Source organism: Mirounga angustirostris, unplaced genomic scaffold (genome assembly GCF_029215605.1).
Source record: "Mirounga angustirostris isolate CCGP_5_RB_7025 unplaced genomic scaffold, mMirAng1.0.hap1 SCAF_9, whole genome shotgun sequence".
In the NCBI taxonomy this organism is placed as follows: Eukaryota; Metazoa; Chordata; class Mammalia; order Carnivora; family Phocidae; genus Mirounga; species Mirounga angustirostris.
The window spans coordinates 30,379,556-30,403,500 of record NW_026991717.1 but is presented as its reverse complement, the minus strand read 5'-3'; the positions used below and the strand labels follow the sequence as shown (position 1 = coordinate 30,403,500).

The 23,945-nt window shown below is 35.4% G+C and overlaps 1 protein-coding gene across 8 annotated transcripts in view; it reads left to right on the top strand.

Annotated features, from left to right (window-relative positions):
- The window catches only part of SCAPER (S-phase cyclin A associated protein in the ER), a 539,097-nt gene that overhangs the window by 245,905 nt on the left and 269,247 nt on the right, over positions 1–23,945 (top strand). For all 8 annotated transcript variants that reach the window (XM_064570081.1, XM_064570083.1, XM_064570082.1 and 5 more), the window contains one exon: positions 7,414–7,550. In XM_064570081.1, coding sequence (XP_064426151.1) covers positions 7,414–7,550 — 137 coding nt within the window. The remainder of the gene's footprint in view (positions 1–7,413; positions 7,551–23,945) is intronic.

The window sequence follows — 23,945 nt, the reverse complement described above, 5'->3', positions numbered from 1 at the left end:
CTGCTCTGATCTTTATTATTTCTCTTCTCCTGCTGGGTTTAGGCTTTATTTTCTGTTCTTTCTCCAGCTCCTTTAGGTGTAGGGTTAGTTCGTGTATTTGAGACCTTGTTCTTGAGAAAGGGTTGTATTGCTATATACTTTCCTCTTAGGACCACCTTTGCTGCACCCCAAAGATTTTGAACAGTTGTGTTTTCATTTTCATTTGTTTCCATGAATTTTTTTAATTCTTCTTTGATTTCCTGGTTGACGCATTCATTCTTTAGTAGGATGCTCTTTAGCCTCCATGTATTTGAGTTCTTTCCGACTTTCCTGTTGTGATTGAGTTTGAGTTTCAAAGCATTGTGGTCTGAAAATAGGCAGGGAATGATCCCAGTCTTTTGGTACCAGTTGAGACTTGATTTGTGACACAGGATGTGATCTAATCTGGAGAATGCTCCATGTGCACTAGAGAAGAATGTGTATTCTGTTGCTTTGGGATGGAATGTCCTGAATATATCTGTGAAGTCCATCTGGTCCAGTGTGTCATTTAAAGTCTTTATTTCCTTGTTGATCTTTTGTTTAGATGATCTGTCCATTTCAGTGAGGGGGATGTTAAAGTCCCCCACTATTATTGTATTTTTGTTGATGTGTTTCTTTTCTTTTGTTATTAATTGGCTTACAGAATTGGCTCTCCCATGTTAGGGGCATAGATATTTACAATTGTTAGATCTTGTTGGATAGACCCTTTAAGTAGGATATAGTGTCCTTCCTCATCTCTTATTATAGTCTTTGGTTTAAAATATAATTTGTCTGATATAAGGATTGTCACCCCAGCTTTCTTTTGGGGTCCATTAGCATGGTAAATGGTTTCCACCCCCTCAGTTTAAATCTGTGGGTGTCTCTTGTCCTGAGCTGCTTTCAGGATTTTCTCTTTGTCTCTGAGATCCGTAAGTTTTACTATTAGATGTCAGAATTTTGACATCTATTTTTATTGGTTTTGAGGGGGTTTTCTGTGCCTCCTGGATTTTGATGCCTGTTCTATTCCCAAATTAAGGAAGTTCTCTGCTACAATTTGCTCCAATATGCCTTCTGCCCCTCTCTCTCTTTCTTCTTCTCTGGGATCCCAATTATTCTAATATTGTTTTGTCTTATGGTATCACTTATATCCTGAATTCTGCCCTCGTTATCCAGTAATTGTTTATCTCTCTTTTTCTCCGCTTCTTTATTCTCCATCATTTGGTCTTCTATATCACTAATTCTCTCTTCTGCCTCATTTATCCTAGCAATTAGAGCTTCCATTTTTTATTGCACCTCATTAATAGCCTTTTTGATTTTGCCTTGGTTAGGCTTTAGTTCTTTTATTTCTCCAGAAATGGATTCTCTAGTATCTTCTATGCTTTTCTCAAGCCCACGTATTATCTTTATAATCTTCATTCTGAACTATAATTCCAACATCTTACTAATGTCTGTATTGATTAGGTCTCTGGCAGTCGGTTATGAGTCTTGTTCCTTTTTTTGAGGTGAGTTTTTCCGTCTTGTCATTTTGTTCGTAGGAGAACAGATGAATGAGAGAACAAAATGCTAAAAGGGTTACAAGAACCTCAGAAAAATATACACTAAATAGAATAGACCTGAAACCAGGCGGAAAAGAAAGGGGAAAATTTTTAAAAAGAACATGATCAGGTGGGAGACTAGAACAAAGCCATACACTAAATTTAGGGTTTATTTTGGTCTGTTAGAAGACACTGTATCCCAGAATTTTAAACAAAGAAAAACTTTTATATATATATATATATATGCACAAAAAATAAGGTTAAATACATTGAAGGGATAGAATGTGCCTGTAAAAGTGAAAATTAAAAAAGATTTTAAAAAAGGAATTGATAAAATAATACGTTGGTTGAAAAAGGAAAGAAGAAAAATTCAAAAGAAGAAGAAAAAATTAAAGAAAATTTTAAAAATTAACTTTGAGAGACTAAAGAATCATGGGGAAAAGCCATGAATTCTATGTACTATATTCCCCTAGCCCTGGGGTTTTGCTGTTCTCATTGATCGGTAAACTTGGTCTGGGCTGGATGTTCTTCCTGATCTTCTGGGGGAGGGGCCTGTTGCAGACATTCTCAAATGTCTTTGCCCCGAGGCAGAACTGCACACCCTTGTCGGGGGCCAGGCTAAGTAATCTGTTCAGGTTTGCTCTTGGTAGCTTTTCTTCCCTGCAAGCTTTCCATACAGCTTTGGAGGATGAGAGTGAAAATGGCGGTCTCCCAGTCTCTGCCCCGGAGGAGCCAAGAACTCGGGGCTCCACTCCTCAGTGCGCCCTCAGAGAAAAGCAGTCAATTACTCCTTTCTTCCTGTTCTCCAGCTGCACTCCATGCTCACCTGGCCTGTGACCGAGTGTTTCTGTCTCTGGCACACGACCCCATTTGGAGTCTCCAAACCCAGCAGATTCCTGCAGTGCTCTCCCGCGCCTCTCCTCCTGGGGGAGGAAGGGGAGACTTCCCGGATCTGCCGCTTGTTGGGTCCCTGCTGGAAGAGTAGTGGCCCGCCCGCGCCACGCATCACAGTTTATGGCAACCATGAGCTGAGAGCCCACTCCTCGGCTCTGTCTTTGTAGCCAGCTTCCTTGTTCCAATACCTGGGAGCTCTGCCACACTGAGGCACCCCCAGTCTTTCTGTCACCCCGAGGCTCCTGAGACCACAATGTCCCAGTTAGGGTTCCATCCCCTGCTTAGCCACTGGACTGACATCCCTCAGCAGAGTAGACTTCTAAAAGTTCCAATTTTGTGCTCCGCTGCTCTATCACTTGCCGGTAGTCAGCTGAGGGAGGCTCTCTCCCCCCATGGTTTATGTTCCCAAATATCGCCTCAGATTCACTTCTCCACACCTCTTACCTTCTGGAAAGTGGTTGCTTTTCTATTCACAGGATTGCTGCTGGTCTTTTCTTCAATCTCCTGTTGAGTTTGTAGGTGTTCAGAATGGTTTGATAGCTATGTAGCTGAATTCCTGGGACCATTCGAAATTTAGGTCTCCTACTCCTTTGCCATCTTAGTCCTCCACATCATTAGTTTTTGATAGTGTTCAACAACTCATTAGTTGCGTGTAATTTTTTGGTGTGTTTTCATCATTTGTATTGTTGCTTAGTTTTGGTTCATTTTTTTTTTCTTTTAATAGTTTTGACTATTGACCTTGTTACTTTTATGTGGAATTAGTTTTATACGACCTTTAGAATAAGTAGTGACTTGGGGTAGCTATTAAATTTCTTGGAGCTGCTTTTCTATTATTTTTGTGTAACATACAGTAACTTGTTCTGAGAGTTTTTTTAAAGATTTTATTTGTGAGAGAGAGAGAGCAAAAGCAGGGGTATCAGCAGAGGGAGAGGGAGAGGCAGGCTCCCCGCTGACTAGGGAGCCCAATGTGGGGCTTGATCCCAGGACCCTGAGATCATGACCTGAGCTGAAAGCAGATGCTTAACTGACTGATCCCCCAGGCACCCCAAAATTTCTTGATTCTGTTTCTTTGCTCTCCTTTTATCACACCATTTTCCCATTTTTCATTATTCCTTTTGTGTCAGTTTCTTCCATGGATCAGTTTTGAGAGTTCATAAGGGACTAGCCTTCACCAGATTGTTCAGCCTTTTTTTTTTTTCAAGAGTTTATTTATTTATTTGTGAGAGAATGAGAGAGAGAGCATGAGTGGGGAGAGCGTCAGAGGGAGAAGCGGACTCCCCGCTGAGTAGGGAGCCTGATGCGGGAGTTGATCCCAGGACTCCAGGATCATGACGTGACCCGGAGGCAGTTGCTTAACCAACTGAGCCAGCCAGGCGCCCCAAATTGTTCAGTCTTTAATGCAGCTACATTTCATTCACCTGCCATTGGAATTGGTAAACTTCTTTCCATTTTAAATTCTATTCTCAAATTGGCCTATTAAGTTCTCCAGTGAAAAATGCTTCCTTTCCTAGAATTCTGTTTTGAAGTTCATTATTCACTCTTTTGTTTCCCTTTGATTTCTCCTTCAAAGACACTGAAACCCTATTGATGTCTTGATAATTTGACCTCACCTACTTCTGTTTGGGGGTTAGGAGGATACATTGTCACCTTGTTTTATTCACAATCTTCTGTTACAAGCATTTTAATGACTAATACTTCCTCATGGAAATATACCATAATTTTCTTAATCACTCCTTATGCTGAAACCTTTATACATGCTTTCCATCTTCAGAAGCCATCTCAAAACCTTCCTGTATAAAGTCTTTATAGTTTTAATGAGGAAATGACTATTAGTTATCCTCTGTCATATCCAACATTGTGTTTCTTTTACTACCCAGAACGGATTTGTTTCTTAGAGAAACTAAAATATAATGCGAACAACTAGAAAGAAATACATAATAACTTGAAATGTGTTTATAGAAAACTAGACAAAAGAAACATTTTAAGTCATAAAGGACAAATACAAATGGTCTAACATACTAACACCAGTATTTCAGACAACAGATTGACAGATATACAAACAAAATAGAAATACTAGGTACTGGCAAATCACTTGTAGAGATATAAATTAATCCCCATTTTGGTTGTTCAGTTTGGGAACACTTAATGAAAATCCTTAAAAATATGCGTAATCTACAAAGCAGGAATTTTAGTTCTATGATTTGATCATATGGGATAAGTAGATTATGTGTTTAAAATTTTAACTGTAGGAATATTTGTTGCACTGATACTTATAATATTGAAAATAAAAAATTATCCAAATATCTAAAAATAAAGCATTTAGTAAAATTAGGCATATTCATGAAATGGAATACCTTACAGCCACTAGGTTATGTTGTAGAATATTATTTAATGGTATGAATATATTTGCAGTGATTTTTTTTTTAAGATTTTATTTATTTGAGATAGAGAGTGAGCACAAGCGGGGGGGGGGGGTGGGGATTGGGGGGGCAGAGGTAGAGCGAGAAGCAGGGCAGGGAGCCTGATGTAGGGCTGGATCCCAGGACCCTGGGATCATGACCCAAGCTGAAGGCAGATGTTTAATCGACTAAGCCAGTGAGGCACCCCTATATTTGCAATGTTAAATGAAAAAAACAGTTTGTAAAATACCATAAATGGTGTATCCCACTTTCACAAAAATATATATACAAAAAAAAATGTCTGGAAGGATGTACTCAAATTATTTTTAGGTGTTAGTATTAGAGATTTTTACTTTTTTTGTTTTTTGTGGATTTTTTTGAGATTTTTATTCTTAATTTTATATTTATATTTTCTATAATTAACACTCATTTTGTATTGAGAAATAACTTACTATTAAAATAGTCAAACAAAAATATAAATATATTCTCATTTGTTCATAGTTTTGAGATTTAAAAAAATTTTTTTTAAACATTTTTTAAAATGTTAATGTGGGTACATAATGCATGTGTGTTTGTGTATGTAAATTGTTCTTTAAATAGATATGATTTTTGATAGTTCTGGATAGAGCCCCAAGTTTTTTTATATAGTGTCTGCATCTTGAAATAATGTATGAAATTTAGCCCTTTACTGATAACATATTAAATATTCAAAAAATGATAACATGGATGGTGATTTCACATATGACTTGCTTTGTACCACGTATCCTTAGGAGATATGATAAGAGGATTATCTTTATTTATAATATTGCTTTCATTTGATTTGAGACCTGGGTTATTTTTTCTGGATTTGAAATAAAGGTGTCCTCCCATACAACAGGCCTAGCTTATCAAAGAAAATAATTGCTTCTGCTTTTGAGAGAATATTTTCTCCCTTTGGCTGTAGAGTTTGGGGTTTATTTTTATTTTTTGGTACTTTATGATTTGAAAACTTTCATAATGAGTACAATTCTGTGGCCCAAACTTGTTTTCCAGTCATATTGCTAAGGTAGCAGCCAAGAGTATAGGCAGCCTAATCCTACTGTCTGATTTAAATTTAGGCTTGATCACTTTACTCTCTGTAAAAGTTGCTCAGTCATGATTTTGACTTTCTAACTTTGGGTAAGTAATTTGACTTTTTTGTTTGTTCTTATAGTTTAAATGGGAATAATAAAAATACATATCTTCTTAGTATGTTCTAAGAACAGTTTGAAGGACTAAATGAGTGATTATATATGAAGAACTTAGCTTAGTAATAAGCCTTCATAAATATTTTTGTGTTTTTTTAAATTGAGATATAATTGACATATAGCATTGTATTAGTTTTAGGTGTACAACATAATGTTTGAAATGTATGTTTGCACACACACACACACACATATATATATAGTGAAATAATTATCACAACTAACTTAACATCCATTACCACATAGAGTTACAATTTTTTTCTTGTGGTGAGAATTTTTGTGATCTAATCTCTTAGAAACTTTCAAACATATAATACAGTATTGTTAACTATAGTCACCATGCTGTACATCACACCCCCAGGATTTATTTATCTAATGTAACTGGAAGTTTGCACCTTTTGAGCACCTTCACTCATTTGACCATAAGTACTGTTATTAGTTCTTACTACTTTACTCTTTTCTCACTTATTCATTTATTTAACACATACTTATTGATTGATTGCCTTCCATGTGCCAGGTGCAGTACCAGATATAGAAACATCAGTGAGCAAAACAAAGTCATTGCCCTCATGAAACTTATATTCTACTGCAGGAGACTGCAAATGAATATTTGATGTTAGGCAAGTCCTTTGAAGAAAATTAAACAGAATAAAGAGATGGCAGATAGTACAGGGTGTTACTTAAGATTGGGTATTCATTTTAGCTTGGGCCATGCCACCTTTCCCAACTCCCAGCCCAAACAAACACACATATATCCAATATCTATATGTTAAAATTCAGTCCATCCTTCAAGAGATAGCAGACATGGTACTTCCTTCTTGAAACCTTTCCTCCTCACCCTCACTGACTGAATAGTGCTTTTGTTTCCCTTTTGAACTCCTATAGCACTCTAACACTCTAATGGGCACTTACTGGTTGATATTGTAGGGGGGGGTGTGTGTGTGTGTGTGTGTTTTAAACCTCTCTTTCTACACTGTGTAGTTGTGAGGAACAGGCATATGTCCTTATATCCTTAGCATTTATCACAACTGATGTGCAGCAAAGGTTTGATAAGTCAATGAAATCCTTTTTTTAATTTAAATTCAGTTAGCCAACTTGTACATCATTAGTTTCAGATGTGTTCAATAATTTATCAGTTTCATATAACACCCAGTGCTCATCACATCATGTGCCTTCCTTAAGTCAATGAAATCTTAAGTAAAACAATTTCTTCAGTGTTTTCCAAAGCAATTGTGAACACCAGAATTTCATAAAGATTACTTTTACTTTCATCTATATACTGTTATACTCACTGTAGTCTGTAGCAATGCTATGTTATTTTTTAACCAGCATCATCATCATCATCAATATTTATTTATCTTGCAGGAGCATCTTTCTTTAAAGAAGTATATTATTGACATTGTGGTTGAAAGTGCAGCTCTACCAGAGCCTTTGAAAGATGGAGAAGAGCGGCAGAAAAATAAAAAAAAAGCCAAAAAGATAAAAGCCCGGATGAACTCCAGGTACCATAAATATCCTTAAAAACAAAACAAAACAGAAACTGTTAGTGATATATCCTTTTTAATGTAAATCTAAGGAAGACCCTCTGCCCGGCACAAAAGTTTAAACTTGTTTGCTTTAAGAAAGCCTTGAAAATAGTACTGATGAGCCTAATTTATAGCCACTTTCTTTGATTGAGAAAGAAAACTGTGTATCGATCTAAAGCCCTTGCTTTCACCTGTTAAGAGCTCTTCTTATAATTGGATGCCAAAGCCCTGCCAAACTTGTGCCTCCTCCAGCATACAGTAGTATGTTTAAGTATGTGTAAACTAAGCCTATTTTTCTTTCCAACTATTGATTTTTAAATGAGGTATCAAAGAAAATCAATAGCAATCAACAAATAGAAGTCTGCTGGCTGCAGTGTCAAATCCCATGACTAGGTTTAATCACTTTGGTTGCCTGTCACAATAAGAAAAGTTCAAGAAATATCTTGAAATGGAAAGTGAGTTGTCAGACCTGTAGTTTATCATCAGCCTCCAAAGTAACATCTGAGGATCAGACAGCTGTGTAGTATATCATTACCTCACATGCTTTGAGCATCACCTGATGACTGATGAGTCTTATTCAGGGCACAAATGTAGTTCCTCTGTAGTAGATAATTTTGTGCTATTTGGGGGAAGGTAATCTAAATATGTTGTTTTACCTTTATTACCAAATGTTTTGAAAGTTGGAGAAGCTTGACCCATGGGATTATAGAAATATAGTTCTAGAAGGTGAAATGGTGGTTATCGCTTTCCAATTTCAGATTGTAGTTAAAGGTGTCCGTTTCATCTTCCAGAATCAACGAAAACTTGCAGAGTACTCATTCAAGCAAAGAATTTATTTTTTGAGATTCCTCTAAGTTTCTAAAAATAGTTTCACAGTATACTTGAAGGTATTACTGACCTTCATTTCTAGTTATGCTAAGTACCTGCTGACCTCCTGACACTGAAATACAGACAGCCCATTTTTGTGAGTTCTTTTTTTCCTCTGTGTACACATTCCCTTGCTAAGCTCCCCCAGTCCTGTGTCTCCAAATATCCTCTACTTAGTGATGACCACCAATTTAGTATCTTCAATTTTATTCAAACACAAACTCCTGTTCTCTCCCTCACCCCATTCTCCAAAACCCCTCTTTGTCCCATCGTTTTCTCTGTCTCAGTAAAGGGATACTCTATTCTAGCTTTGTATGCCAAAACTCTTGAAGTTATCCTTGACTTTTCTCTTTCTCCCACACCTCACATCCAGTCCAACTGCAAATAATGTTAGCTTGATTTAAAATATATTCAGAATTTGACTACGTCTAACTTCATTGCTTCCCCTGAACCCAATCCTTTGTTATCTCTCGCCTGAATTACTGCAGTAGCTCTGTGACTAGTATCCTTGTTTCTGCCCTTGCCTCCTTGCAGTTTATTCCAAATACTCTAGCCAGAGTATTAAAATGTAAGTTAGATCATGTCACTTCTCTGCTCATAACCTCAGGTTTCCTCTTCCCACATATATCCATACACCCATCTGCCTTATGTCCTCCTGGTCTTTGCTCACATGTTCCCTTTTTGGTGAGGCTGTCCTCAGGAGCTTGACTTTTGTTTTTTGAAACATAAGTAGTGGTAATTTATTAAACAAAACCTTAAAATTATAGGAAAAAATACCTATAATTCTGTTGCTAATATTTTGACATATATATCCTTTGTATACATACCTACCTATATCTATAGATTTTATTCTTCATTGCAGTATGATTTATTTAAGTGAAATGTGGAGATATCCAGTATGGTTTGTTGACTTTTGACAAATCTAGATATTCCAGGTAATCCATACTCCTATCACAATTGTCTTTGTGCCTCTTTCCAGTCAGTTTCGTACCACCTCTGGCCCTTGGTAATCACTGACCTGCTTTCTATCATTACAGATTACTTTTTCCTGTTCAGGAAAGGCATACCAATGAAATCAAACTCCCCTGTGGCTAGCTTCTTTTACTAAGTGTACTATTTTTGAGATATATCAGTGTTGTTGCATGTAGGTACTTTGATTCTTTTTATTATTGTACATATTCATTGTGTGCATATCCTACAATTTTTATTTATTCATCTGTTGATAGACTTTTAGGTTTCCAGTTTGGGGCATTTATAAATTAAGCTCCCCTCAAGTCTTTGAGTGTATATGAGTTTTCATTTCTCCTGGGTAAATACCTAGAAGTGGAATACCACATCATTTTCCATAGTGGTTGTACTCTTTTACATTCCTATCAGCAATATGTGGGACTTCCAGTTGCTCCATAGTCTTGCCAGTACACACTTGATATTGTTAATTTTTAAAATTTTTAGCCTATTTCAGCAGGAATGTCAAAGTATCTCAATGTAGTTCTAATTTGCATTTTCCTAGTGACTAATAATATATCTTGAGCATTTTTTCATGTGCATTTTAACCATTCAGTATCTTTCTTTATGTGTCTGTTGAAGGTTTTTGCCTATTTTAAAAGTTGAGTTGTCACCTTACTTCTGAGTTGTTTATATATTCTGACCACAAAGGTCGTTGTCAGATGTGTGCATTACAAATTTATTCTTGCAGTCTGGAAATTGCCTTTTACACTTTCTTTAAGATAGCTTTTGACAAGCAAAGGTTTCTACTTGTGATGATGTCTATTTTAGGGTTTTGGGTTCTAAGAGGTCTCTGAACAAAGGTAAAAATCCTCCTGTATTTTTTTCTAGAAGCTTTGTTAAGTTTTATTTTTGCATTTAGGCTTATGATTCATCTCAAATAAATTAATGGGTATGATATGAAACATTAGTCCAAGTTTATTTTTCCATGTAGGTAGCCAGTTGTTCCAACATTGGCTGAAAAGGTTTCTTTTTCCATTACACTGTTAGCACTTTGCGTAAAAAAAAAAAAAAAAAAGAAAGGAAGACAGAAAGGAAGGAAGGAGGGAAAGAAAGAAAGGAAAGAAAAAGAAAGAAAGAAAAGAAAGAAAGAAAGAAAGAAAGGAAAGAAAGAGAGAGAAAGAAAGAAAGAAAGAAAGAAAGAAAGAAAGAAAGAAAGAAAGAAAGAAAGAAAGAAAAGAAAAGAAAGAAAAACTCTTCCCTTTCTGTGTGAGTCTGTTTCTGGACTGTTCCATTCTTTTATTTTAAAACCTTGATAAAAAATAGAAATCAGCCTTTGAAGTGTAGATCCATTTCTGGACTCTCTGGTCAGTTCTATTTCATTGATATATTCATCTATCTTCAAACTGTCTTGATTACCATGGCTTTATACTAAGTCTTGAAATAAAGTAGAAGTCCTCCAACTTTGTTTTCTTTTTTGAAATTGTTTTGTTTTTCCAAGGTCTTTTGTTTTCACATAAATATTAAGATCAATTTTTAGTTTCTAAAATAAAAAAGCCAGTTAGGATTTTGATTGGGGTTGCATTGAATCTACAGATCAACTTAGGAAGAACTGACATCTCTATCTGATAGTGTTGGGTCCTCCACCCATGATTAAGGTATTTAGCTTCTAGTAATATTTTGAAATTTTCAGTGTAGAAGTTTTACAAATATCTTACTAAATTTATCCCTAGCATTTTTAGTTTTTTGATGCTATTGAAAATAATTTTACTTCATTTTTTTGTTGTTGTTAGTATATAGAAACAACTTGATTTTTGCATATTAACCTTACATACTCAGACCTTGCCATATTGACTTATGAGCTCTAATAGCTTTGTGAATTTATAAGATTTCTTTATGTACATAAACATACCTGAGAAAAAAACAGTTTTTTCAATTATATACTGTTTACTTCTTTTCATTGTCTATGGCACTGCATTGCATCTTCAGCAAAATTTTGAACAGAAGTTTTGGTCCTGGGGTGCCTGGGTGGCTCAGTCGTTGAACGTCTGCCTTCAGCTCAGGTCATGGTCCCAGGGTCCTGTGATCGAGCCCCACATCGGGCTCCCTGCTCCGCGGGAAGCCTGCTTCTCCCTCTCCCACTCCTCCTGCTTGTGTTCCCTCTCTCAGTGTTTCTCTCTCTGTCAAATAAATAAAATCTTAAAAAAAAAAAAAGTTTTGGTCCTGTTTTTAGGGAGAAAGCAATTAGTTTTTCACATTAAGGTATTATGTTAGCTGGAGATGTTGACCTTAGGGGAGGCTAAGCATGTGTGGGACAGCAGGGTATGTAGGGGAATCTTTGTACCTTCTCTTAATTTTTCTGTGAACCTCAAATTTCTATAAAAAATAAAGTCTTTAAAAATTTTTGTCTTTTTAAACCTGTAAGGATCTATAGTAATACCCCCTTTTTCATTCCTGATAATTATAATTATTCTTTGATTATTCTGGCCAGGAATTTATCAGCTTTATTAATCTTTTCAAGAATGAACTTTTGTTGTCATTGACTTTTCTTTATTTTTTCTATTTCACTTATGGTTTTCATTATTTTTTCTGTGTTTACTTGGTATTTTTTTTGTTTTTCCCTCTAGATTCGTAAGGTAAAAACTTAAGATTACTGATTTGAAACCAGACTCCTTTTCTAATATATGCAATTACAGCTATAAATTTCCCTCTAAGCTATTTTATATGTTGTGTTTTATTTTTTATTCAGTACAAAATATTTTCCAATTTCACTTCAAATTCTTTGACCCATTGGTTACTTAGAAGTGTAAGTGCTAAATTTCCAAATAATTGGGAACTTTCCAGATATCTTTTTGTCTTGATATTTAATTTCCTGTGGTGAGAGAAGATACTGTGCATAATTTCAATTCCTTTAAATTTATTGAGACTTGTTTTATGCCCAGCATCTGGTTTGTCTTGGTCAGTGTTGCATGTTTACTTGAAGAGCATGTATATATTTCTTGTGGTAGGTGTAGTTTCTATAATGTCAGTTGGGTCTAGTTGGGTAATAGTGCTGTTAAAGTCTTCCACTTGTATCTCTAATAATTGTCTATTTCATATTGTATCAGTTACCTAAAGAAGAATATTCATATTTCCAATTATTTCACACTTATATCTCACACTTCAGTATTTTCCAGTTTTGCTTCAAGTTTTGAAGCTTTGTTGATAAATACATACAAATTTAGTATTATTTTATCTCCTTGAAAAATTGATCCCATTACCATTATAAAGTGTCCTTCTTTTTTTTTTTGGTAATATTTCTTATGGTGAAGTCTATTTTATCTAATATTAGTATCATCATTTCCACTCAGTATTTTCATGATAAATCTTTTCCCATTCTTTTAATTTTATTCTTATAACTTCATCTCTTTATATATTTTTGTCCACCTCTTAAAATTGTCATATGTGAGTCTTCTGTCTTTTCTGACAGTCTATTATTTGCGGTTTTTCATCAGTTTACATTTAATGAAATTATTGCTGTGATTGTTGTAAGTGTACTGCTTCACTCTCATCTGTTCATCTGTTGTTTGTTCCTTTTTTTCTTCTTTTCTGCCTCCCTTTTGGATTATTTTTTTAGTATTCCATTTTCTATCCTTTATTGATTTAGTATCTCTACTACTTTATTAGTGTTTGCTTCGTTTAAAATATGTAACCTTAAACTTTCACATGAAAACTATATAATATTAAACCACTTCAGTTACAAGTTTAGAATCTTACAGTAGTATCTATCTTCTCTTGTTGTTTGTTATTGCCTTATATTTTACTTCTATATGTATATCGCACATCCCACTATAATTTTAATTTTTCTTCTAGTTATTCAGTTATCTTTACCATAATTTACAAAACCATTCCCTGTGTTTTCATTTTTTCATGTAGTTCTCCGGTTCTCTCTCTTAACTTTTCTCTTCACGTGAATTACTTCCTTTAACAGTTTTTATATTGCAGGTCTACTGGCAATAGATTTTCTTATCATTTGTTTGCCTGAAAATGTTTATTTTACTTTCATTCCTGATTGATGTTGAATTATGTGATAATGGTTTTTTTCTTTCAGTACTTGACAGTTTTGTTCTAGTCTTATGCTTGGGTTCTCCCTGATTAAAAGGCAGCACACAATGCCTGAGACTAATAATTCACAACGTGTTAAGTAACTTGAATTTAAATAAAGTAAAAAAAAAAAAGGCAGCACATATTCTTTTTATTTTTACTTTTTTATTATTATGTTAATCACCATACATTACATCACTAGTTTTTGATGTAGTGTTGCACGATTCATTGCCTGAAGGCAGCACATATTCTAATCCTTTTTTAACTATATACAGTATTTCTTGTTTTCATTTGGCTGTTTAGTATATTTTTCATATGATGGTTTTAAGCAATTTTATTATAATATGCCTTGATATGGTTTTCTTTGTGTTTTTCCTGCTTGCTGTTCATTAAGTTTCTTGAATCTGTGAGTTTATATTTTCCCTCAAATTTAGAAAAATTTGACCACTGTTTCTTCAAAAATTTTTTTCTATGCCAGACTATTTCTTTTTCTTTTATGGGATTTGCACTTAAAATAGAGTGTTTGATGTTCCACAAGTCCTTTTTTTTTCCTCTGCATCAATTTGGATAGTTCTGTTGCCTTATATGATGTTTTCTTTTGCTGTTTGTCATCTGCTATTAAAATTGTCCACTGAATTTTTCATTTTATATGTTGCATTTACATCTCTCTGAGTCCCTTTTGGTTCTTTATTATAGTTTCAGTTTATCTATTTCTAATTCTGATTTGTTCTTTTTTATGTTTATGGTTTCCTTTAACATATTTATGAATTTATTTGAAGTCCATCATACTTAAAATTTCTCCATCTGAAATTGTTTATTGACTGATTTTTCTCCCCAATACAAGTATGTTTCCTGTTATTTATGCCTAGTAATTTTGTTGCTACTATTTTTATTTTTATCCTTTCATTGGACAGTATGAGCTAGCTCTATGTTATTGTACGTTTGGATTTTGTTGTTTTTCTTAATAGAATGTGGAATTTTATTCTGTCATACAGGTTACATGCCTTGATTTTAAGTTTTGTGAGGTGGGTTTTGAGTAACCTTTAAATTTAGAGCTAGGTTGGCCCTACTCCTAAATGTTTGGCCTTTGTAAAGTCTCCACTGAATGACTAGAGTGTTCAATAAATATTTGTAATATAGCATTTGAAACTCAAACATGTCTCACCTTTATGCAAGCTCTGGTAATTGTTCAGCTTACAGTTCCCTGGTAGTTGATCTTTCCTCTGCTGTGGGAAGTCTTGCCATGCTTATTCATAAATTAATATGGCCAAAGACTTAAAGAGGACCTTTGGAGATTTCTGGACCTTTGTTGCACACATCCCTTCTCTCTTTCTCTGTGCATAAATGCCAACTGTCTCCTTGGCTCACCCTTACATCCTCTGTTTTGGTTACCTCTTTCCCCTCATATATAGCTGTTTGGAAAGTGCCTTCGGGTGAAAGATGAAGTAATCATGGGACCTAATTAATTTGTTTCCTTTTGCTCAGGGATTACTGTCCTAGGCTACTAGTTGTCTATACATGAAAATCAGTAATTCTGTATGCTTTAGGAATTTTCATTGTTGTTCATAACAGAAGGGCCAGTATGATATTAGTCTGTAGTGATTGAAAACAAAATTGTCAAGCAGCATTATCAGCATTCCCCAGTTCTTTTTTGCTGTAGCACTTACCATCATCTAAAATCCTATTTATTTAATTATTATTTACACTTTGTTTTTCTCTCATTAGAATATAAACTTCATGAGGATTTTTGTCTCTGTTGCTGGCACCCAGTATGTTTTCAACAAACATTTGTTACAAAGAATTAGATGAGATTGGATTGTGGGATTAGTGTTCATATCACTAGGATTTCTTTGGCATTTTAAAAATGGATAAAAGAACTATGAGTATTGCTTCCATAAATATCAGAGTTCAGTCTTGAGGCAGGATGGTCTGTTCCAGGTTTCATGGTAGAGTTAGTGAAGGTAAGGTTGTAGAAGCCTGATTCAAGACGATATAAAACTGGATATTTGGTTTTCCTTCAGCCAGTTAGATGAGGGACACTGTCTAATGGCAAAGCCAGAATTAGCAGGTGGTTTATATTGTGGGTATGTGTTCTAAAACTAATTAGTAGGGTTCTATATGACTTATTCATGGATGAAGAACTGTGAGAGTGCATGTGTTTCCTTAAAGTTTTTACATTCAGGCAGATTTTCTTCTGAAAGAGGAGTTCATACGAACAGTCAGAACTTTACTGCTGAAATTTAAGTGGAAAGGATCCATCATTTGGCACAGAGGACCAAGAAAAGCAAGATAGGCAGTAAAGCTCTAATCACTAGACTGAGTTTTAGGACAGAAGCATGATGACATTAAGCAAGAAACTAGATTTGTGGAACAGATTGTCATTGATCTGGAGTTTGAATGGAGGTAGGAATGGAGTAACGTAGAGAGCTGCTACTTAGAGCAACATTTGGATTCATAGGTTTTTCACTGTATATGGCCAGACCTGTGTCTGCAGTGTTGGCAGCTTGCATATCACCTTCAATGTCCACTGGTAATCGTTAGGCTAACAGAATCCTTATCTCTGAGAATAATTGACTTTCAAGAAGATGTTCTGAAATGATGCAAGGAGAGAATGAGGAGTGTGTGTCTATGTATATCTATATATATCTATAGATACAGGTATGTATACATATAAATGAATATATGAGAAAAGAAAGTGAATAGCTATCTGTCCACATATATGTTTATGTTTCGGTGTAAATTCAGATATAGATGCACAGACAGACATACACAGAGTTTATCTTGAATCTGTGTTTGTTTGAGAATCGAATAGGGTTAAGCCTTGGCTGACAGTTGACCAGTGAACCTACATGGCCATGGAGACCTAAGTTGAGCAGAGTAGAGGCAGAAGAAAGACATAAGGGCTAACAACTATTACAGGATTCTGATTTAGAACTTTAAGGTGAAAGCTAATATTAAATCTAATTTTAAAACTTTTTTACACTCATTTTGCATCCTTTATATGTGTCTTAAGGAATCCATTCAATCCATTATTCAAATATTTGCATTATCTTAAAAAAAAGTGAATAGGACATAAATATAAAGTATTAATAGAGGTAAATAACATATAAATAACTCTTACATGAGACAACGTGTCCAAAGTAGCAGAAGAAAGGTACAAATAAGTATTTAGGTGAATTCTAGGGAAATAAACTTCGTTATGACTGGGTAGTCAGGGAAGGCTACTTACAGTAACGATGGTGATTATAAAAAGAAATATGTATAAACAAAAAGTGTATTCGGGGGAAATCGGAGGGGTAGATGAACCATGAGAGACGATGGACTCTGAAAAACAAACAGGGTTCTAGAGGGGAGGGGGGTGGGAGGATGGGTTAGCCTGGTGGTGGTGGGTATTGAGGAGGGCACATTCTGCATGGAGCACTGGGTGTTATGCACAAACAATGAATCATGGAACACTTCATCTAAAACTAATGATGCAATGTATGGGGATTAAAAAAAAAAGTGGCTCGTATTTATTAAGTTCTTTATGCCCTAGATATTGTCTTAGACTGGGAGTACGCATTTTAAGCAATATTAAAATAGTCTGAATGTTATTGTGTTGGTAGTCATAAGAGGAAAAATTTGATTAACAGTTTAAATAGCCAATAATAAGTAGATGATCAAGTAAAGTATGGTACATGAGACTTTTTTTTTTTCCATTGAATATTCTTTCCTGGTTTTTCAATGAATATTTGACCATATAGTTGTGAGTTCATTTCTGGATTTTCTACTCTGTTCCATTGATCTATGTGTCTATTTTTGTGCCAGTACCATAGTGTCTTGATCACTGCAGCTTTGTAATATTACTTAAAGTTCAGAATTGTGATGAATCTAGCTTTGCTTTTCCTTTTCAAGATTACTTTGACTTTTTGGGGTCTTTTGTTGTTCCATGCAAATTTTAAGATTGTTTGTTCTAGCTCTTTGAAAAATGCTGATAGTATTTTGATAGGGATTGAATTAAATGTATAGATTGCTTTGGGTAGTATAGACATTTTAATATTTGTTCTTCCAATCATGAGCATGGAATGTTTTTCCATTTCTTTGTGTCATCTTCAATTTCTTTCATAAGTGTTCTGTAGTTTTCAGAGTACAGATCTTTTACCTCTTTGGTTAGGTTTATTCCTAGGTGTCTTACGGTTTTTGGTGCAATTGTAAATGTGATTGATTCCTTGATTTCTTTTCTGCTGCTTTATTATTGATGTATAGAAATGCAACAGATTTCTGTACATTGGTTTTATATCCTGCAACTTTACTGAATTTGTGTATTAGTTCTAGCAGTTTTTTTGTGGTCTTTTGGATTTTCTATCTAGAGTATCATGTCACTGCACATAGTGAAAGTTTGACATCATCCTTGCTGATTTGGATGCCTTTTATTTCTTTCTTTTTGTCATATTATTGCTAAGGCTAGAACTTCCAGTACTGTGTTAAGTAACAGTGGTAAGAGGGGACATCCCTGTCATGTTCCTGACATTAGAGGAGAAGTTCTCTGTTTTTCCCTGTTGAGGATGATAGTTTCGTATATGGCCTTTATTATGTTGAGATATATCCCCTCTACCCTTTTGAGGGCTTTTATCATGAATGCATGTTGTCATCCCAAAGATTTTTGACCATTGTGTTTTCAATTTCATTTGTTTTCATGTAATTTTTAATTTCTTCTTTGATTTCTTCAATGACCCATTCATTGTTTAGTAGCATATTTTTTAACCTCCATTTATTTGTGCTCTTTACAGATTTTTTTCTTGTGGTTGATTTTTAGTTTGATAGGGTTGTGGATGGAAAAGATGAATGTTATGATCTAAATCTTTTTGTATTTGTTGAGACTTGTTTTATGTCTTAATACATAATCTGTTCTGGATAATGTTCCACGTGCACTTGAAAAGAATGTGTATTCTGCTGTTTTAGGATGGGATGTTCTGAATGTATCCATTAAATCCATTTGGTCCAGTGTGTCATTCAAAGCCACTGTTTCCTTGTTGATTTTCTATTTAGGTGATCTGTCCATTGATGTAAGTGGGGTTTTAAAGTTCCCTACTATCATTGTATTACTACTATCAATTACTTTCTTCATGTTTGTTATTAAGTTTTATGTATTTGGGTGCTCCCATTTTGGGTGAATAAATATTTAAAATTGTATCTTCTTTTCTTTTAAACTTTATTTATTTAAGTAATATCTACAACCAATGTGGAGCTTGAAATCATACCCTGAGATCAAGAGTGGCATACTCTTCTGACTGAGTCATCCAGGCACCCCATAAAATTGTTATCTTCTTATTGGATTGTCACCTTCATTATTTTATAGTGTCCTTCATTGTCTCTTGTTATAGTCTTTTTTTAAAGTCTGTTTTATCTGGTATAAGTATTGCTACCCTGGCTTTCTTTTGACATCCATGTGCATGATAAATGTTTCTCCATCTCCTCACATTTAATCTCCGGGTATCTTTAGGTTGAAATGAGTAGGCAGCATATAAATGGGTCTTGTTTTTGTATTTATTCTGTCATCTTATGTTTTTTGATTAGGGCATTTACTCATTTACATTCAAATGAATTATGAACAGATACATATTTCTTTATTTTCTGTATATTCTTTTTTTACTTGTTTTGTTTTTGTAGTTTTTCTCTAATCTTTCATGGTTTGCTGGCTTTTTTTACTGATATACTTGGATTTCTTTTAATTCTGGGCATATTGATTTCGGTTTTTGATTTGTGTTTACCATTTTGTTTGTATATAGCATATACTGTATATAGCAGTCACTTTATTAAGCTGATGGTCCCTTAAACTTGAACCCATTTTTTCTCCTGTCCCCCCCCCCCCCATGTTTTAGGTATATGGTGTCATATTTTACACATTTGTATTTTGTGAATCCCTTGACTGGTATTTACAGATACATTTATTTTTACTGCTTTTTTCCCCACTTTTCATACTTTTATGTACAGTCTTTCCTTTCCACTTAAAATGTCCCCTTTAACATTTCTTCTGTCCTGGTTCAGTGATCATGAACTCCTTTAGTTTTTTTTTTTATCTAAGATACTATCTCTCCTTCTATTCTGAACAATAGTCTTGCTGGATAGAGTTTTCTTGGCTGCAGATTTTTCCCTTTCAGCACTCTGAATATATCATGTTACCCACTTGTGGGCTGCAAAGTTTCTGTTGATAAATCTGCTGATAGCTTTATGGGGTTTCCCTTGTATGTAACTGTCTTCTCTTGCTGCTTTTAAAATGTTTCCTTTATCACTACTTCTTGCCATTTTAATTACTATGTGTCTTGGTGTGAGCCTCCTTCAGTTGATTTTGTTGGGAAATCTCTGTGCCTCCTGGATCTGGATAATGTGTTTCCTTCCCCCAATTTAGGGAAGTTTTCAGCTATTATTTCTTCATATAAATTGGCTATCCCCAGGGTGCCTGGGTGGCTCAATCATTAAGCATCTGCCTTCAGCTCAGGTCATGATCCCAGGGCCCTGGGATCAAGCCCCATGTCAGGCTCCCTGCTCAGCAGGAAGCCTGCTTCTCCCTCTCCCACTCCCCCTGCTTGTGTTCCTCTCTTGCTGTCTCTCTCTCTCTCTCTGTCAAATAAATAAAATCTTTTAAAAAAATTAATTTGGTATCCCTTTTCTCTCTCTTATTCTGAGACTCCTATAATACAAATATTATTATGCTTGATGGAGTCACTGAGTTCCCTAAGTCTGTTCTCATTTTGGATAATTTTTTTTTCCTCTCACCTGTCAGCTTGATTATTTGCCATTCCTCAGTCTCCCAGGTCGCTAATTCATTCCTCTGTTTCCTCTATCCTGCTATTTATTCTATCTAGTGTATTTTTAATTTCTTTCGTTGTGTTGTTCATCTCTGATTGGCTCTTTTTCATCTCTTTGTTAGTCTCACTGATGTCCTCCACTCTTTTCTCAAGTCCAGTGAGTATCTTTATGATCATTACTTTAAATTGTCTATCAGGCGTATTACTTATATCCATTTTTCTTAGGTCTCTAGTTGTGGTTTTGTCCTCTTCTTTCATTTGGAACCTATTCCTCTGTCTCTTCACTTTGTCTAACTCTCTGCCTGTTTTTCTGTGTGAGGAAAGTCAGCCATGTCTCCTGCTCTTGAAAGTAGTGGCCATGAGAGACTCTAGACTCCGGGAACCAAACTGAGGGTTACAGAAGGGAGGGGGATGAGGGGATGAGGTAACAGGGTGATGGGTATTAAGGAGGGCACATATGATGATGAGCACGGAGTGTGATATGCAACTAATGAATCGTTGAACACTACATCAAAAACTAATGATGTACTATATGCTGGCTAATTAAACATAATAATAAAATAAAATAAATTTAAAAAACAAAAAAAATAATTATAGACTTCTGAAAAAAAATTCTTGAAAAAATAAATAAAATGGGGATAAATAACACCTATATCCCAGGGCTGCTGTGAGAATTAAGTATGATTATGAGAAAAAAAAACCACAATGACCCGTATTTAGAATATAGTATGTATTCAGTAAATGGTAGATTTATTTTTCCTGATTTTGTATTCAGATATCTGATTCAGTGCCTGATTTTTAGATACCTTAAATATAATCAAATATTAACATTGGAAGAAAGGGGTTTTTTTATTTTTAAAAATGTTTTAACCATTCTTGACATTTGCTTTTTTCATTTTCTTTATGATGGTTTTTGAATTTGAAAATATTCTTTTTTGGTGAAGTATGTTAATTTCAGCTATAATGTTTATTGGATATTATTTTTAGGAAGCTTAAATGTTAAAAGTATATTCACCTGGAAAGATATTCATGATTTCACTGTTTTATATTTATCATTATAATTTATTTGGTGTGTAGAGAGAAGTAGGGCTTTTCATTCTTTTTTTCTCCTCCAGTTTTTAACTGTTTTAGAATCTACCAAAGTGAGTGATGCCTCCCCTATTAGTATTAATTTTTTTTGGAGTTATTAGGTTCAGATGTACATTTCATGACAACCAAATTATGGTCAAGTGATTTTACCATCTCCTTCTTCCCTATAAAATTCAAAGCTGGATATAAATAAATGTTACCCATCTTCAACAAAGCAGGAAAAAATATCAATGGAAAAAAAGACAGTCTCTTCAATAAATGGTGCCGGGAAAATTGAACAGCTATATACAGAAGAATGAAACTCGACCATTCTCTAACCCCATACACAAAGATAAACTCAAAATGGATGAAAGACCTCAATGTGAGACAGGAATCTATCAAAATCTTAGAGGAGAACATAGGCAGTAACTACCTCTTCAACATTGGCCACAGCAACGTCTTTCAAGATACATCTCCAAAGGCTAGTGAAACAAAAGCAAAAATGAACTTTGGGGACTTTATCAAGATAAAAACTTCTGCACAGCAAAGGAAACAGTCAACAAAACAAAGAGGCAACCCACAGAATGGGAGAAGATATTTGCAAATGACACTACAGACAAAGCGCTGATTTCCAAGATCTATAAAGAACTTTCAAACTCAACACCCAAAAAACAAATAAGTCAAAAAATGGGCAGAAGACATGAACAGACACTTCTCCAAAGAAAACATACAAATGGCTAACAGACACATGAAAAAATATTCATCATCATTAGCCATCAGGGAAATTCAAATCAAAACCACATTGAGATACCACCTTACACCAGTTAGAATGACAAAAGTTAACAAGGCAAGAAACAACAAATGCTGGAGAGATTGTGGAGAAAGGGAAACCCTCTTACACTGTTGGTGGGAATGCAAGTTGGTGCAGCCACTTTGGAAAACGGTGTGGAGGTTCCTCAAAAAATTAAAAATAGAGCTACCCTATGACCCAGCAATTACACTACTGGGTATTTACCCAAAGACACAGATGTAGTGAAAAGAAGGGCCATATGCACCCAATGTTCATGGCAGCCATGTCCTCAATAGCCAAACTGTGGAAAGAGCTGAGATGCCCTTCAACAGATGAATGGATAAAGAAGATGTGGTCCATATATACAATGGAATTTTACTCAGCCATCAGAAAGGATGAATACCCAACTTTTACATTAACATGGATGGGACTGGAGGAGATTATGCTAAGTGAAATAAGTCAAGCAGAGAAAGTCAATTGTCATATGGTTTCACTTATTTGTGGAACATAAGGAATAGCATGGAGGACATTAGGAAAAGGAAGGGGGGGATTCGGAGGGGGAGATAAACCATGAGAGACTATAGACTCTGAGAAACAAACTGAGGGTTTTAGAGGGGAGGGGGTGGGGGGATGGGTTAGCCTGGTGATGGGTATTAAGGAGGGCACGTACTGCATGGAGCACTGGGTATTATATGAAAACAATGAATCGTGGATCAGTACAGCAAAAACTAATGATGTACTGTATGTTGACTAATATAATAAAATAAAATTAAAAAAATAATAATAAAAAAGAAAGGAAAAGAAAAAGTGGCCAGGGTGCACACTTTTAAAAAGGGGGCTCTGGTCCTCTTCCACAGGGGATGCCCAGCCTCCTTGGAAACCAGGGCTGGCTGGGGTTGCTCTGCAAAGCACACCAACTGGGAGTACAGTTTTAACAAGTTGGGTGTGTCCTCCTGGGAGGTGACCAGCCCTTGAAGCTGGGACTAGAGCCCCACAAAATGCACAGGTTGGAAGATGGTATGTTGGTGAGGTTTGTGCAGGTCTTCTGAGGGAGGGTGTCCATAACTCTGGGGACCGAGGAAAGTGTGACTGGAAAGGGCAGATCCGTAGAAGCACAGAGGGCATGGGGCTTAGTGTAAGCAAGTTACATCACAAGTGTTAGGACTCTGCTGGCTCCAGTAGGTTGCCTTGTGTTTCTGCTGGGGAGAAGGGGAGGAAAATGAGCCTGAAATCGCCTTTGTTTCTGAAGGCATCTCTCTGCCATCCCTGCCTCTTCAGGATGCCAACACCTCTGAGATAAGTAAATTACTCTCCCTTCCATATGCTGCAGATGTTTTTTAAAGTCCTGCTTCTATGCTGGATATCCACAGGATGTTTATTGTCCTGTCTCTTTAAGGGCAGGAACTCCACTTTCTAATGCTCTCTGGGCTCTCTCAGAGCCAAGACCACTGATATTTAAAATTTTAGGCTTTAAGTCCCACTGGTTGTGAGAACTCAAGAAATTCAGCCCCACTTGCTTTCAAAGCCAAATACTATATGGATTCATTTTCCCCATGCAGGCTTCCCAGTGTGATAATCTGTTTCTTTTACTTATTCAGCCCTGACCAAGGCTATACTGGGGAGGGGGTAACAGGGTGATGGGTATTAAGGAGGGTACATGTTGTGAGGTGCACTGGGTGTTATACATAACTAATGAATCATTGAACACTACATCAAAAACTAATGATGTGTACTATACAGTGGCTAACTGAACATAATAAAAAAAAAAAGGAAAATAGTTTCTTAGTTCCTGAAAAGTTAAACATAGAATTACCATGTGACTTAGTAATT